Below are 13,772 nucleotides of genomic sequence, written 5' to 3'. Positions count from 1 at the left end.
AGTGATGGAAATATGAGCCTCACGATAATCAGCTCTCATAATATGTCTATTGAAGAAGGCAGAAACGAGCTCGAAACCTGTAGAGAATAAGAGACTCGAAGACCTATAATCCACATTGTGTTTTTTTGCTGTGAATTAACAGCCCTTTATGTTCATTGATCTTTCAGGATCAATCTGCTGTTAAGAACCAGTATCGCAGCCTGCAGGTAAGTGACACCAACACTACTACAAATCATTCAGACTTATATCTGCCTAATGGCAACACTTTATTAGACACAGTTAAGGTCCTTATAACAAATGATCGCTCCATGTGTATAACTATATTGTCCAGATGGTCCAATAACCCCCATCATTTGTGATGTGAGGATGACATTTAGATAAAACTATTGATCACTCTCACACATCTTGGTGCACAAAAATGCAACTTGATTGTACACTTTTTAACTCTGCTAGTTTACAAATTGTTGTGCCTGTAAATATTTTATATTTTTTGCAGCGAATGAAGCTCAGTTTTTCTGGTGCATAGTTCAAAATCCACTGTGTAGAAATTATCACATGCTGACTACCTGCGGCCAACACTAGAGGGAGCTTGGGAGCTTACTGCCTACTGAGCTCTAATAATATGCGGTAAGCTCCCTCTAGTGGTGGCTGCAGGTAGTCAACATGTCTATGTCAAAAACTATGTCTATTCAAAAGATTTGGTGCTCTATATAAGAAAAACTGAGCTTCACTGCACAGAATTTTCAACCCATTTAGATGAAATGAACAAAAAAAAAAAAACATTGAGGGTTGGATATTCACTTTGAAGTCCCAGTGTCATGAGACATTAGGTATCTGGGATGACGTTTAGCATTATTGCTGTTTACAGGAAGATTCAGCATGGCGGGGCAGACACCTGGGCAGCTTGTACAACCACCTGCACGGATCCACGAAGGAGCTGCTCTACCTTAACGATGAACAGAATAAGATTATGAAACAGAATTGGAGTGATCAAATCACTGATCTGCCTAGCACTCGCAGACAATATGAGGTGAGCAGCTCTCAATAGTTCAGGTTCTTTTACACTAACAAAGGTATAGATATATACAGTACTGTCCACATGCATGATGCCTCATGATATGGTTATTAAATCTTATATAAAGACTACTGGAAGATAGGGATGGTTGGACCTTGTAAAGAAGCACTCCTCCGCCCAGCACCCCCCTATGTGCAACTCAGTCCCAGTCAAATAAATGGGCTGGTCTGCAATACAAAGCAATGTATGATGTTATGCTTGGTAAGCTGTGAGGAGGATGTCCTAGCTCTGCGTTCAGAGCCCCATTGATCTGATGATTGATATCCTATCCTGAGGTTAGATCATCAATACTGGGCTCCTGGAAAACCTCATTAATCTTTGAGGCACTACAAATCATCATTTTTAAATATGGGGTTCTTCCAAATCATTTGAGAAGCTCCAGTGTTTTTTTTTCAGTAGGACTATAAACTGAAGTACAATTCTCATCATTGCAGCGTTTTAAGGCAGAGGATTTGCTGCCCCAGGAGGAGACGGTGAACAACCTGCTGGATGATGGAGACAGAATGGTAGAGCTCAAACATCCCGCCACCAGCTGCATCCAGGTGGGCCACTACATTTTCACAGCCCCTTTGGGCTTTTGCACCTTTTATTCCAGGTCCTCATGCAGATTTTGAGATGTGGTTGATTTGCACCATTATCTGAGCATGTACAGACACATTTAAAGTACAGTAACATTGTGAAGTTGAAAAAGACCACCTAATACAATCTATTCTCCTGCATTGTTGATCCAGTAGAAAGTAGACCAAACCCCATGAGATAGAAGACGATTTCAGTCATATTAGGGCGATAAAAATTCCTTCTGGACTCCAAATCTGGCAATCAGAATAAGACTGCACGCACATGACTGTGTTTGGTCCGGGAAACATCATGTGTCGGCTGCATCTCCTGGACCGGTGTTTGATTCCCTGGTTGTACAGGGTAGAAGCATGACGTGTCTCGGATGGAAAGCGGAACATGATGAGCCAGACTGTTTTCTATATGATAAGGCAAAGCACTTTATGTGTGCTCTGTCCAGTCATTGAACAATGCTTACTGGTGTGAAATTAGTTTAAAAAAAAGAAAACCCACCAATGATGTTCCGATGGTGCCCTGGTCCCCGCTGCACTCCGCTTCCTACTAACTTTCTTGACACAGGAGGAAATGGCTAGGAATGCCAACCACTGGCTGCAGTGATTACCTGCCTCAGCCAGGGATAGGATGAGCAGCATTCCCAACCATTTCCTGCTGTGTCGAGATAAGGAAGCGGACTTGGTTAACGTTGGAGCAGCATGGCATCAACGAGATGAGTATAAGATCCGTTTTTTAAGCATTTGCAGGCCTTGGAGTATTGCTCGAATTGTGCAATATCAGATAGGTGCTGCCTGTGGGTCGCACCTCTAGGACCTGCTCCTGTCTACAGAACGGGGTCCCAGATTTTAAGAGAGAGCAAGCCACACATGTGTGGCAACCCTCCATTCACTGCTATGGGACTTCCAAAAATAGGCAAGCACTGGCCCACAGTGGTGAATGGAGGGGGTGCCTGCGCTTGCTCTGTATTGACTGCTATGGGGCTTCCGAAAATAGTTGAGCATACTCAATCGCCTATCTTCAAAGGTTCCATAGCAGTGAATGGAGAGGATGCAGCGCATGCATGGTGTGCTATCCCTTCACTTTGGGGCCCCGATATAGGATCGGGTCCAAGAGTTGGGACCCACACCTATCTAACACTTAATGCATATCCTATTGATATGCCATAGGTGTCCCAGATGGTAATACCCCTTTACGGAAAAGGTCAATGGAGGTTGTGGCACCCCCACTTGCCCCCTCAACTCAAGACTACGCAATGCAGAGCCTTTTAAAATATATATTTCTAACTAAAAAGTTTTTATAGTATTATTTACTACGTTCCTAACTGTCCATTAACTATATATTATTACTGTGTGTCTCAGGCCCACGATGAAGCACTGAAAGGAGACTGGCAGAACTTTCTGAACTTGTGCATCTGTCAGGAGAACCATCTCAAGAATGCAGAGGACTACAAGAAGGTAGAGGGTGTCACTGCTACTGTCGATGCTGAGATTTTTATTTCACTTCAGTGGGAGAACTTTGTGTAGAAACGACATGGTCACACACATTAGACGAAGGTCGGCTGAACCCGAAGATTTTGTCAGGATTGGACAACCATCTAATGTGTATTAGATGTTCAGCCAATGTTTATTTGCAAATGTCTTGGGCAAATAAATGATTGGGCATGTTGAATTTCAACAGGCCCGATACCTTGCTCTCAAGGGAGGTATGCCGTCACCAGAGGTGTATGGCAGCGGCTTACTCCACTTTCCTTATTGAGAACACATGCATGCTGGTCTGAACTGAGATCTGAAGGAAGCACTACTGGTTGACCGCATGTGTGAATGGCTACCTTTAGGCTCGGTTCCCATAGCCAACGTTATCCAGTCCTGTTGGTTTTGACATCAAGAATATTGTAGTCAGCAGTTATTTGTGTAGTCAAAACCAACAAAAACTCCCACATACTCTAGTCGTTGTCGCCCGTTACCACTGGAAAATATGATGATAGTGTGAACAAGGCTGTTAGCTTATGGCAGAAGAGGTGTTGTTCGTGCAGCTTTATAAAGGACTAGAGCTCCACTGTATATCTGTATTTCTAACTAGAAGAAATCTGTCTACAGCGGGTAAGCAATGGCACCTGTTAGGGTATGGTCACACGTGGCTGCCTCGCTGCAGGAATCGCAGGATGTCTTCTGCAGCCTTCAACCTTTGCCATGCAAACTTTAAAAGCTGCATGAAAATCCCACAGCACCAGTCAGTTTGCGCTGCATTTTATTCTGCAATGCATGTAAGAGATTTCTGAAATCTCATCCACTAATAATGATTCTGTATGGGGACAAGCAATGGCATTAGCGAGCGCTCCTCCCCATACTGTGGAGGAGATTGCTGAAAGTAAATGCAACATCATCTCCACCGATGAGCAGGCGATTGCCAGGAAGGAACGGTTCCTTCCCGACAATTGCATGCTGAATTGTCCCATCTAAAAGGACCTTTATCTTTATCAGCGGTACATAGTCTCTTGCTTTCCACAATAGACCCAGGATGTGAAGTAGTAGAGATTACTGGGGATGATTGTCCAGTGGCATATCGATCATATATAAGCACCAGCACCATAATGACATCAAATAATGCCATCAACAATGAAGTCTATTGTAAACCTTTCACAAGGAAAAATGTGAGGGTTCAACAAAGGGAATGAAACTAGCCCAATGTAGAGCCGAGCATCCGTGTGCATGTACAATATATTACTGTGCTGTCCTCTAAATATAGAAAATTGACAATGGTCTCCGTCCTCTTTGTATAGTTTCATGATGACGCAGATTCTGTGGCCGAAAGCCTGAATACCGTGCGGAGAAACCTAGACACCAAATACTCCCAGCCCAACACACAGGTGCCGGGAGCAGTATCCGAGCTGCTCCTACAGATGGAGAAGGAGGACAAGCAGCTGGCCCAGGCGGAGAAGACCTTGTCTGAACTCAAGCAAAGAGCACCCGAAATTGTCCCCATCAAGCAGAGGAGGATTAAACCAAAGCAGCCGATTAATCTGGAGACCATCTGTGATTGGGATTCAGGAGATGTAAGTTTCTTGTCTGATTCTCTAGTTTCATGAAGATTGCATAAAAGAGAGCTCACATGCAATTTAAATGACAAAGGGTTGTCTGTTTCTTTAAAAATGATGGGCTATCCATCAATATTAGATCAGTTGGGGCTCTTGGCACCCCCGGTGATCAACTGTTGGAAGGGGCCTCTGGGGAGCAGTGACTCTTCACACCCCCAGTGATCAACTGTTTGAAGGGGCCTCTGGGGAGCAGTGACTCTTGGCACCCCTGGTGATCAACTGTTTAAAGGGTCCTCTGGGGAGCAGTGACTCTTAGCAACCCTGGTGATCAACTGTTTGAAGGGGCCTCTGAGGAGCAGTGACTCTTGGCACCCCCATGATCAACTGTTTGATGGAGCCTCTGGGGAGCTGTGACTCTTGGCACCCCTGGTGATCAACTGTTTCAACGAGCCTCTAGGGAACCCCATATAGTCCTCATAGTTTAGTAGTGGGGGTCTGACTCTCTGCACCCCCCTTTCCCAATCAACTGTTTAAAGGAGCATCTGGGGAGCGCCAAATAGTCCTTATAGTTTAGTAGTAGAGGTCTGACTCTAGGCAACAACCTCCCCCTGATCAACTGTTTGAAGGCCCCTCTGGTGAGTGCTACATAGTTCTCTTAATTTACATGTACATTTAGTAGTGGCTCTGCCTTGTATTACAATTCACTAAGGTTTCTTCCCATTCAATTGCAGTCAGGGGTGTACACAAGTCTTACAGGACCCTATAGCAAAACTTATTATGCCCCCCCGTCCCCCCGTCCCATTAAATTTCACAAGTACGCATGTGTCAAAGACTCCTAAAAGATGCGGAAAGCAAAGTGCAACTCCCCAGGTTTTAATTTACAAATGTAACCTTTTTTAATTAAGGAAAATACATTTTAATCAAAATAATTTTGAAAAAGTCACCCTCCGTCTACCCTACTTCTTTGTTGGTGCTCCAAAGATATGGTGCTTGTTCTGAGCTCCATATATCTCAATGTATTCACATGAGATAAGTGGCATAAAGACACCAATAAATCTTCCCATAGAGCTTTATGTCGGTGCATACCCTCAGTATATTATGCCTGAAGCTTTTCCGGCAGGCTGCCGGATCAATACTACCGACCCCATTGACTATATTGCGGACCGGCCGGAGATCTGGCCGCAGCACGGCAAATATGCAGAGAGGCGGCCGGACAAAAAAAACGCTGCCGTGCTGTGGTTGGATCTCCGCCGCTCCCCATTATAGTGAATGGAACAGGGCGGACTTCTGGCAGCACATGTGTGCAAACGGTGGTATGGAACCGGCAGGCTATTCCCCTGCCAGAACAGCCTGCCGGAAAAGCTTTGAGCCAGTGTGAAACTGGCTTTAGTAAATACTTGTATTCTTCATACTATTCTGGAGCATCTAATAACACTCTGTTGTAATCCATCTGTTATTCCTCATAGAAATTTATGAAAAAAATTGACAACTGCATGTTCCCAGTTCAGTTCGGTGTGTGTCCATTCTCAGTCTCAGGCCTCTTGCACACGAACGATGTGCATCCGTTCCGTTCATTGAGGACTGCGATTTGCGGCCCCCAATGCACGGGCAACGTCTATGCGGCGGCCGGGATGGATTGAGACCCAATTTGAATGGGTCCCTGATCTGTCCACACCGCAAAAAAATAGAACAAGCTCTATTTTTTTGCGGTGCAGAGGCACCGTGAGGTTCCGATCTGTGCTTCCGTTCCGCATCTCCGTAATTGCGGACCCATTCAATGCCACGGGTTGGTCACACAACGTTCGTGTGCAAGAGACCTCATATTGATCAATCAGTGCTGTCTGTGTCAGAATGTGCAGGGACACACCCTTTTTTACAAGGGGAATGGTAACACCCAGCTGTCAATTTATTCATACATTTCAAAGAGGAATAAGAAAAGAACAGTATAAGGGTCCATTCACACATCCGTGTGTATTTTGCGGATCCGCGGATCCGCAAGACACGGACAGCGGCAATGTGCGTTCCGAGCTGTTTGAAGAGGTGGTGGGGCTGCGGTGAGCGCTGCGGACTCCTCACAGATAACCAAGCACAGCGCACGGTCAGTGTTTAGTAGCTGTGCTTGGTAATGCAGCTCACACCCATTCCTTAGTTTAAAGGGACAAAGCTGCACATAGGTCATGTGACCCATGACGATGACGTCACTGGCCTAGGAAGAGGTTGGCCAGAGTGTCAGTGGTCTCTTCAAACAGCTAATCTGATATTGATGACCTAGGAAAGATCCCAGAAAACTCCTTTTAACATTATATTAGTACATGTGAAATGGTGCAGAAATAGCCTAATACTCCACCTCTCTCCTTCAGGTCCAGCTAAACAAAGGAGAGAACTACATGCTGAAAGATAACAGCAAGAAAGAGAACTGGGTCGTGCAGAACCCTAGTGACGGAACAATCAAGGAGGCTCCCTCTGCCTGTTTTGTCATCCCTCCCCCAGACCCAGAATCTACTGAAAGGGTTAACAGGTGAGTGCTGAAGAGTGACCATTTTAAAGGATATAAGTTATGCAAACCAGAGCATTATTACTGGACAGGACAATGAATGTGGACGTAAGGTGGCCACTTACAGGGTAATGTCCACCATCATCTTCAGGCTACATAGAAACCTGAATGTCCATTACTGTACAGGAGAAGGTGGACTTGTTTGGGCTCAGTTGATTTTAAGGTCCATCTTCGTAATCTCAGCTATTGTGTCTTCTATGAATTCATACTATTAGGCCTCATGCACACGACCGCGTCCGTTTTGCGGCCTGCAAATCGCAGATCCACAAAGTACGGATGCGGTCTAGGCATCCGTGTGCAGGCTGGGCTGTGAGCTGGATTACATCACCTTCAGACCGTGTTCACACCACAGTTAGCGTAGTGGTAGGACCCTTTGCCATGCTGAGTGACCGTGACGTGGTGCAATGATGGGCTCCGATATTTTCCTGACAGGAATATATTGGCGAAAGTCTCAGCTTTTAATATCTGCTTGTATGACCAGCTAGTATAGTCAGTGGCATATCCTTTTGGTGCATTTTTCTCAGTGATTTCTGTACGAAGTCTGCATTAGACCCATTGACTTCAATCGGTCCGTGGTCCACATTCTGTGGATATATTCTTTCTTCTTCTGGAACGGATGCGGAATGCAAATGGATGATCCGTGTGCTTTCCGCATCCGTATGTCCATTCCACAAAGAGAACATGTCCTATTCTTGGCCGCAAAAATGCAGACCATGAAACCATTGAAGTCAACGCTTCTGCAAAAAATGTGGATGCAACATGGATGGTATCATTTTTTTGCCGATCTGAAAAATACATATGGCTGTGTGCATGAGGCCTTATATGTGTTTAATCATGGTGCAAACGTTTGTCAGGTTGGATGCCGATTTAAATGATGTGAAGAAGAAGAAGGCAGCGGTGCAAAATGCTTTGAAATCGAGCAGCCGGGAACCTCAAAAACCCAGCCAGTTAGGTAAGATCCTTATACAAGCTAATGCCTGTCCAATGGAGCTCAGGAAACGGGAAGCGATTCTCATTGAGCAGACTTGACAGGTGTATGGAGACTTATTTTCAGGCAGTGCACCATGGGAAAACAGCATGCAAATTAGGTCATCTGGGCCTCCCAAGGAAGAGCAACCCCATCTGTAGACAGCTATTTCAGGTGTTCTTGCTCCTTGTCAGTACAGAGCAAGATAGTGGTTGACTGGGTGAGATGTCTTAGGGTTGGGCAAATCTTTGAGCACCAGTCGGCAATATACAAATGGATCGGCACTCGTTTAAAGGGCCTTCATGCAAAGTGAAGAGTAATGATCGTAATTACGATCGTTTGTCCCCATTCAGTTTGCGTATTGTCAGTAGGACTTCCTGTTTACAAAGGGCAATGTGCTGCCGACAAATGATGATTTTAGGTGAAGCATTAAAGGCACCATCATTTGATATTGAGGGTCTTCCTCATTTATCGCGTATTTGGCGGCACCTTTACACAGGTTAATTATCAGGACAGAGCACTTGTACTGTTTGATCCCAATAATTAACCTGATCCTCGATCCTTGGACACAGCTCGGGGAGGTGGGTGTACTGAAACAGCCTACATATAGGTCGGTCTAAGGGTACTTTCACACTTGCGGCAGAGGATTCCGGCAGGCAGTTCCATTGCCGGAACTGCCTGCCGGACGCGGCAATCCGGATGCATTTGTGAGATGCGGATCCGTCTCACAAATGCATTGCACTACCGGATCCGTCTTTTCGGCTGTCATCCAGAAAAACGGATCCGGTATCAATTTTTTTCTCATTTTTAAAGGTCTGCGCATGCGCAGACCGCAAAACTGGATACGTTTTGCCGGAACACTTGGGGGCGGATCCGGCATTAAAGGGGTATTCCCATCTTAGACAATGGGGGCATATCGCTAGGATATGCCCCCATTGTCTGATAGGTGCGGGTCCCACCGCTGGGACCCGCACCTATATCGAGAACGGAGCGGGGAGCGCTGTGGCTGGAGGACCCCGGGTTTCCCGGGTCCGTCCACCACCAAACGTTAATCCCCGTCTCTCCCATAGAAGTGAATAGGAGCATGCCGCACATGTGCGGCCCATGCTCCCATTCATTTCTATGGGGCAGACGGCAATAGCCGAGCCAACGCTCGGCTATTTTCGGCGGCCCCATAGAAATAAATGGAGGGCGGCTGCGCATGGGCAGTGCGCTCTCCTTCACTTTCGGGGCTCCGTTCTCGATATAGGCGCAGGTCCCAGTGGTGGAACCCGCACCTATAAGACAATGGGGGCATATCCTAGTAATATGCCCCATTGTCTGAGATGAGAAAACCCCTTTAATGCATTTCAATGGAAATTAATGCCGGATCCGGCATGTGTTCAGGATTTTTGGCCGGAGAGAAAACTGCAGCATGCTGTGGTATTTTCTCCGGCCAAAAAACATAAGAGGGACTGAACTGAAGACATCCTGAACAGATTGCTCTCCATTCAGAATGCATTAGGATAAAACTGATCAGTTTTTTCCCGGTATTGAGCCCCTGTGACAGAACTCAATGCCGGAAAACAAAAATGCTAGTGTGAAAGTACCCTTACTTTTGGAGGGGTCTTTACTTGACCTGCTAGTATATACATGTCTGCTGTCAGATCAGCCCAATAGATTCAGCCAGGGACATCGTGGATACGATTAGTGAAGACGGATATGCCGCTGTTGATCCTTAATGTTGTCGTATTTTAACAATCCGCCTACAGCTCCGCTGCGTGGTGCCCCTGTACCGCCAGTTCGTACATCGAGTGTCCCCACTGACGACACACAAGGAACACAAATTCTTAACAAATTAAACAAAATCCACGGAGACTTGCAAGACACCGAACAAGAGGTACTGACAAGAGTGCGCACCCCTGTGAACAGAGCTTCACCAAGCCAGGATCTGACCGGGAGGCTAAAGGCGCAGGAGGTGAGTGAATGGAAACTTTCAGCACTGACAACTACTTTTATATCTTGTATTCCTGAAGTGCAAAGCTAGCCATATGCATGTCAGTCGAACCTGCTGATTTCAGCGGGCGGGACCTACCTTCTAATGTGTATGGGGCCTCCCAATTCCCCCCCGATGACGGGAAAGATATGGCACCTTGGATTTCAACTATGTTTTTCTACTCCCTCCACCAATTTGCTACGGTTGGGCCAACCATGCATATGTATGGAGGGGTCGGGAGAGATAGTTGTCTGGCGAACAGTTATCTTACGTATGTTCCATTTAAAGGGGTAGTCCAGGATTTTGAAACTGATGGCCTATCCTGTTAGGCCATCAATATGTGATCGGTGGGGGTCCAACCTGTGGTATCCCCGCCTTTCAGCTGTGTAATGATGTCACTGCAGCCTCTTCCTAGGCCCAGTGAAGTCACGTTCATCGGTCACATGGCTTAGGCGCCACTCAGTCCCATTCAAGTGAATGGGGCTGAGCTGCAATACCAAGCACAGCCACTATACAATGTACGGCGCTGTGCTTGTATGCTATGAGGAAGATGCAGCTCTCACCAGAGCGCCATGGCTTCTTCAGCTGATTGGTGGGGGTGCTAGGATGTAATAGAGCAGCACGAAATGCCAGCAGAATGCTTGGATGTATAGGGAGAGGTATAAGCAGTAGAAAGAGTGAAGTGCTTATGCCGCTGTACAGAACACTGGTGAGACCTCACTTGGAGTATTGTGCGCAGTACTGGAGGCCATATCTCCAGAAGGATATAGATACTCTAGAGAGAGTTCAGAGAAGAGCTACTAAACTAGTACATGGATTGCAGGATAAAACTTACCAGGAAAGGTTAAAGGACCTTAATATGTATAGCTTGGAAGAAAGAAGAGACAGAGGGGATATGATAGAAACTTTTAAATACATAAAGGGAATCAACTCGGTAAAGGAGGAGAGCATATTTAAAAGAAGAAAAACTACCACAAGAGGACACAGTTTTAAATTAGAGGGGCAAAGGTTTAAAAGTAATATAAGGAAGTATTACTTTACTGAGAGAGTAGTGGATGCATGGAATAGCCTTCCTGCAGAAGTGGTAGCTGCAAATACAGTGAAGGGGTTTAAGCATGCATGGGATAGGCATAAGGCCATCCTTCATATAAGATAGGGCCGGGGGCTATCCATAGTATTCAGTATATTGGGCAGACTAGATGGGCCAAATGGTTCTTATCTGCCGACACATTCTATGTTTCTATGTTCTATGTTTCTATGAGTTGGACCCCCAACCAAGGATAGGCCATCAATACCAAAATCCCAGACAACCCCTTTAATGCAAAATGGAATTGTAGATAGACTCCAGTGACAGGGCTACAATACAGGATGAAGGTGTTGCATGCACATAACTAGGACGTGAGGCAAACAGACCAAAAATGTAAAACCCACCTGAGTGGTCACAATAACACGAGTTGACCCCTTGTCTCAGGGAACTGCCCAGCAGCTGCAAGCGATTGCATCAGAGACAGACGCTGCAAAGAGAGAATGCGAAAACTTCCTGGCAAAGAAACCATCGGGACCAACAGCCACTCAGCTCCCCACGACACTGGCCAACGTAAACAGCAAATACCATGACGTCAAGGCCCTGTCATCACTCTATGGAGAAGAGTAAGTAGGGGCTCTACTGGGTCAGAAGGGGTCTTGGGGTCCATTCACACGTCCGTAGTGCATTGCGGATCCGCAGTACACCCGGCTGGCACCCCCATAGAAATGCCTATTCTTGTCCGCAATTGCGGACAAGAATAGGACATGCTCTATTTTTTTCCCGAGCCGCGGACCGGAAGATCGGCGGCGCCCTCCGGAAATGCGGATGCGGACAGCACAGTGTGTGCTGTCCGCATCCATTCCATCCCCATAGAGAATGAATGGGTCCGCACCCGTTCCGCAAAATGGCGGAACGGATGCGGACCACAATTGCGGACGTGTGAATGGAGCCTTAAGCCTCATGCACACGTCCGTGGAACACGGACCGTGTGATACCGGCCTGGATTTCTTCTGAGTGCAGGAGCGCACGGCGTCATTGGTTGCTATGACGCAGTGCGCTTCCTGCTGCCGTCGCAGTACAGTAATACACTCGTCTGATCTATACCAGTGTAGAACTGTACTGCGGCGGCAGCAGGAAGCGCACGGCGTCATAGCAACCAATGACGCCGTGCGCTCCTGCACTCAGAAGAAATCCAGGCCGGTATCACACGGTCCGTGTTCCACAGACGTGTGCATGAGGCTTTACAGATTGACACTGGTGATGTCATTACTGAACTATTTGAAAATTAGATTCGGCTGTTTTTCCGAATTTTACCAAAAAAAATTGCTTTGTGACAAAGTGCATTTCTTTGTAACTTGTGGGTGCAATGACAGGGAGTGGCAATTGCGTCGCTCACCAACATTATACCCCTCAGATGCCACTTTCATAGCTGACCACGGCATCTGACAGTAATAACACAGTGTAAAAAAAAAAAAAAAATAATGATACTTACCTCATCCATTTGATCGTGACGGGCCGGCTTCCGCCATCACCGCGCACGGAATTTCAGGCAAGATCCTCACTCAAGATGGCGGCAGCCGGCTCTCCTCAATCAAATAGATAAGGTACGTATGATGATTTCAAATTTTTTTTTTTTACCGCCATTCATAGAAAATTGATTCGCTACAACGAAGCACGAGGAAATTCAGCCTCATGGCGAATCGAATTTTCCGTGAAATTTGCTAAACACTACTCACAATCTAATGTCCCTAACTGAACTACACGACACATATACTGCGCACAGAGCCAATTTCATATGATCGCAACGAGCCTTTCAGGAAGTTTTTGGAGTGTGGGAGGTCATTGGAGTACTTGGAGGAAACCTACACAAACAGGGTAGATGTTACCCTTCGGCTACATGCACACGACCGTGCTGTTTTTTGCGGTCCGCAAAAAACGGAAGCCGCCCGTATGCCTCCCGCAATTTGCGGAACGGGCGGCCCATTGTAGACATGCCTATTCTTGTCCGCAAAATGGACAAGAATAGGACTTGCTATATTTTTTTTGCGGGGCTACGGAACGGAGCAACGGATGCGGACAGCATAACTACGGTCGTGTGCATGAGGCTTTTGTCAGATTCCAGCCCAGGACCCTGGTGCTGCAAGGCAACAGTGCCAACCACTGTGCCCCCATGACACCCATATAATGGACAGCTGGATGCGATGCAGTAGAAGCACACGTATGGTTAAAGAGGTATTCCCGGTTAGATGAAGTTATTCCCTATCCACAGGATTAGATCCTGGTGACCTGCAACATACAGAAGAACGGGGGGCCCCGTACCGCCCAAATGGAGCGGCAGGTTGAGCATGCACACTGCCATGCTAGTCATGTTTTACAAGACTGCTGGAGATAGCCAGGATGAATGGAGTGGCAGTGCGCATGCTTGGCCTCCATTCATTTTAGGGGTATGGAGCCCAATTCTCATGACTGGTAGGGATACCACTGATCCAGTACTTATCCCTCATTCCTGTTCAGTTAACCAAAATACTTCTTCAAGTATGGTAACATATCCTAAAGACTTCAGAGCGGCC

The 13,772-nt window shown here is 46.5% G+C and overlaps 1 protein-coding gene across 2 annotated transcripts in view; it reads left to right on the top strand.

Annotated features, from left to right (window-relative positions):
* Window positions 1–13,772, top strand: part of EVPL (envoplakin) — a 72,450-nt gene that overhangs the window by 34,621 nt on the left and 24,057 nt on the right. For both annotated transcript variants that reach the window (XM_040434605.1, XM_040434604.1), the window contains exons 8-16: window positions 168–206; window positions 869–1,030; window positions 1,510–1,617; window positions 3,004–3,099; window positions 4,425–4,697; window positions 7,040–7,197; window positions 8,088–8,185; window positions 9,952–10,157; window positions 11,647–11,825. In XM_040434605.1, coding sequence (XP_040290539.1) covers window positions 168–206; window positions 869–1,030; window positions 1,510–1,617; window positions 3,004–3,099; window positions 4,425–4,697; window positions 7,040–7,197; window positions 8,088–8,185; window positions 9,952–10,157; window positions 11,647–11,825 — 1,319 coding nt within the window. The remainder of the gene's footprint in view (window positions 1–167; window positions 207–868; window positions 1,031–1,509; window positions 1,618–3,003; window positions 3,100–4,424; window positions 4,698–7,039; window positions 7,198–8,087; window positions 8,186–9,951; window positions 10,158–11,646; window positions 11,826–13,772) is intronic.

Source organism: Bufo bufo, chromosome 6, assembly GCF_905171765.1.
Source record: "Bufo bufo chromosome 6, aBufBuf1.1, whole genome shotgun sequence".
NCBI lineage: Eukaryota > Metazoa > Chordata > Amphibia > Anura > Bufonidae > Bufo > Bufo bufo.
Note: the sequence above shows the minus strand (reverse complement) of the source record. Positions and strands in the feature narration are given on the sequence as shown.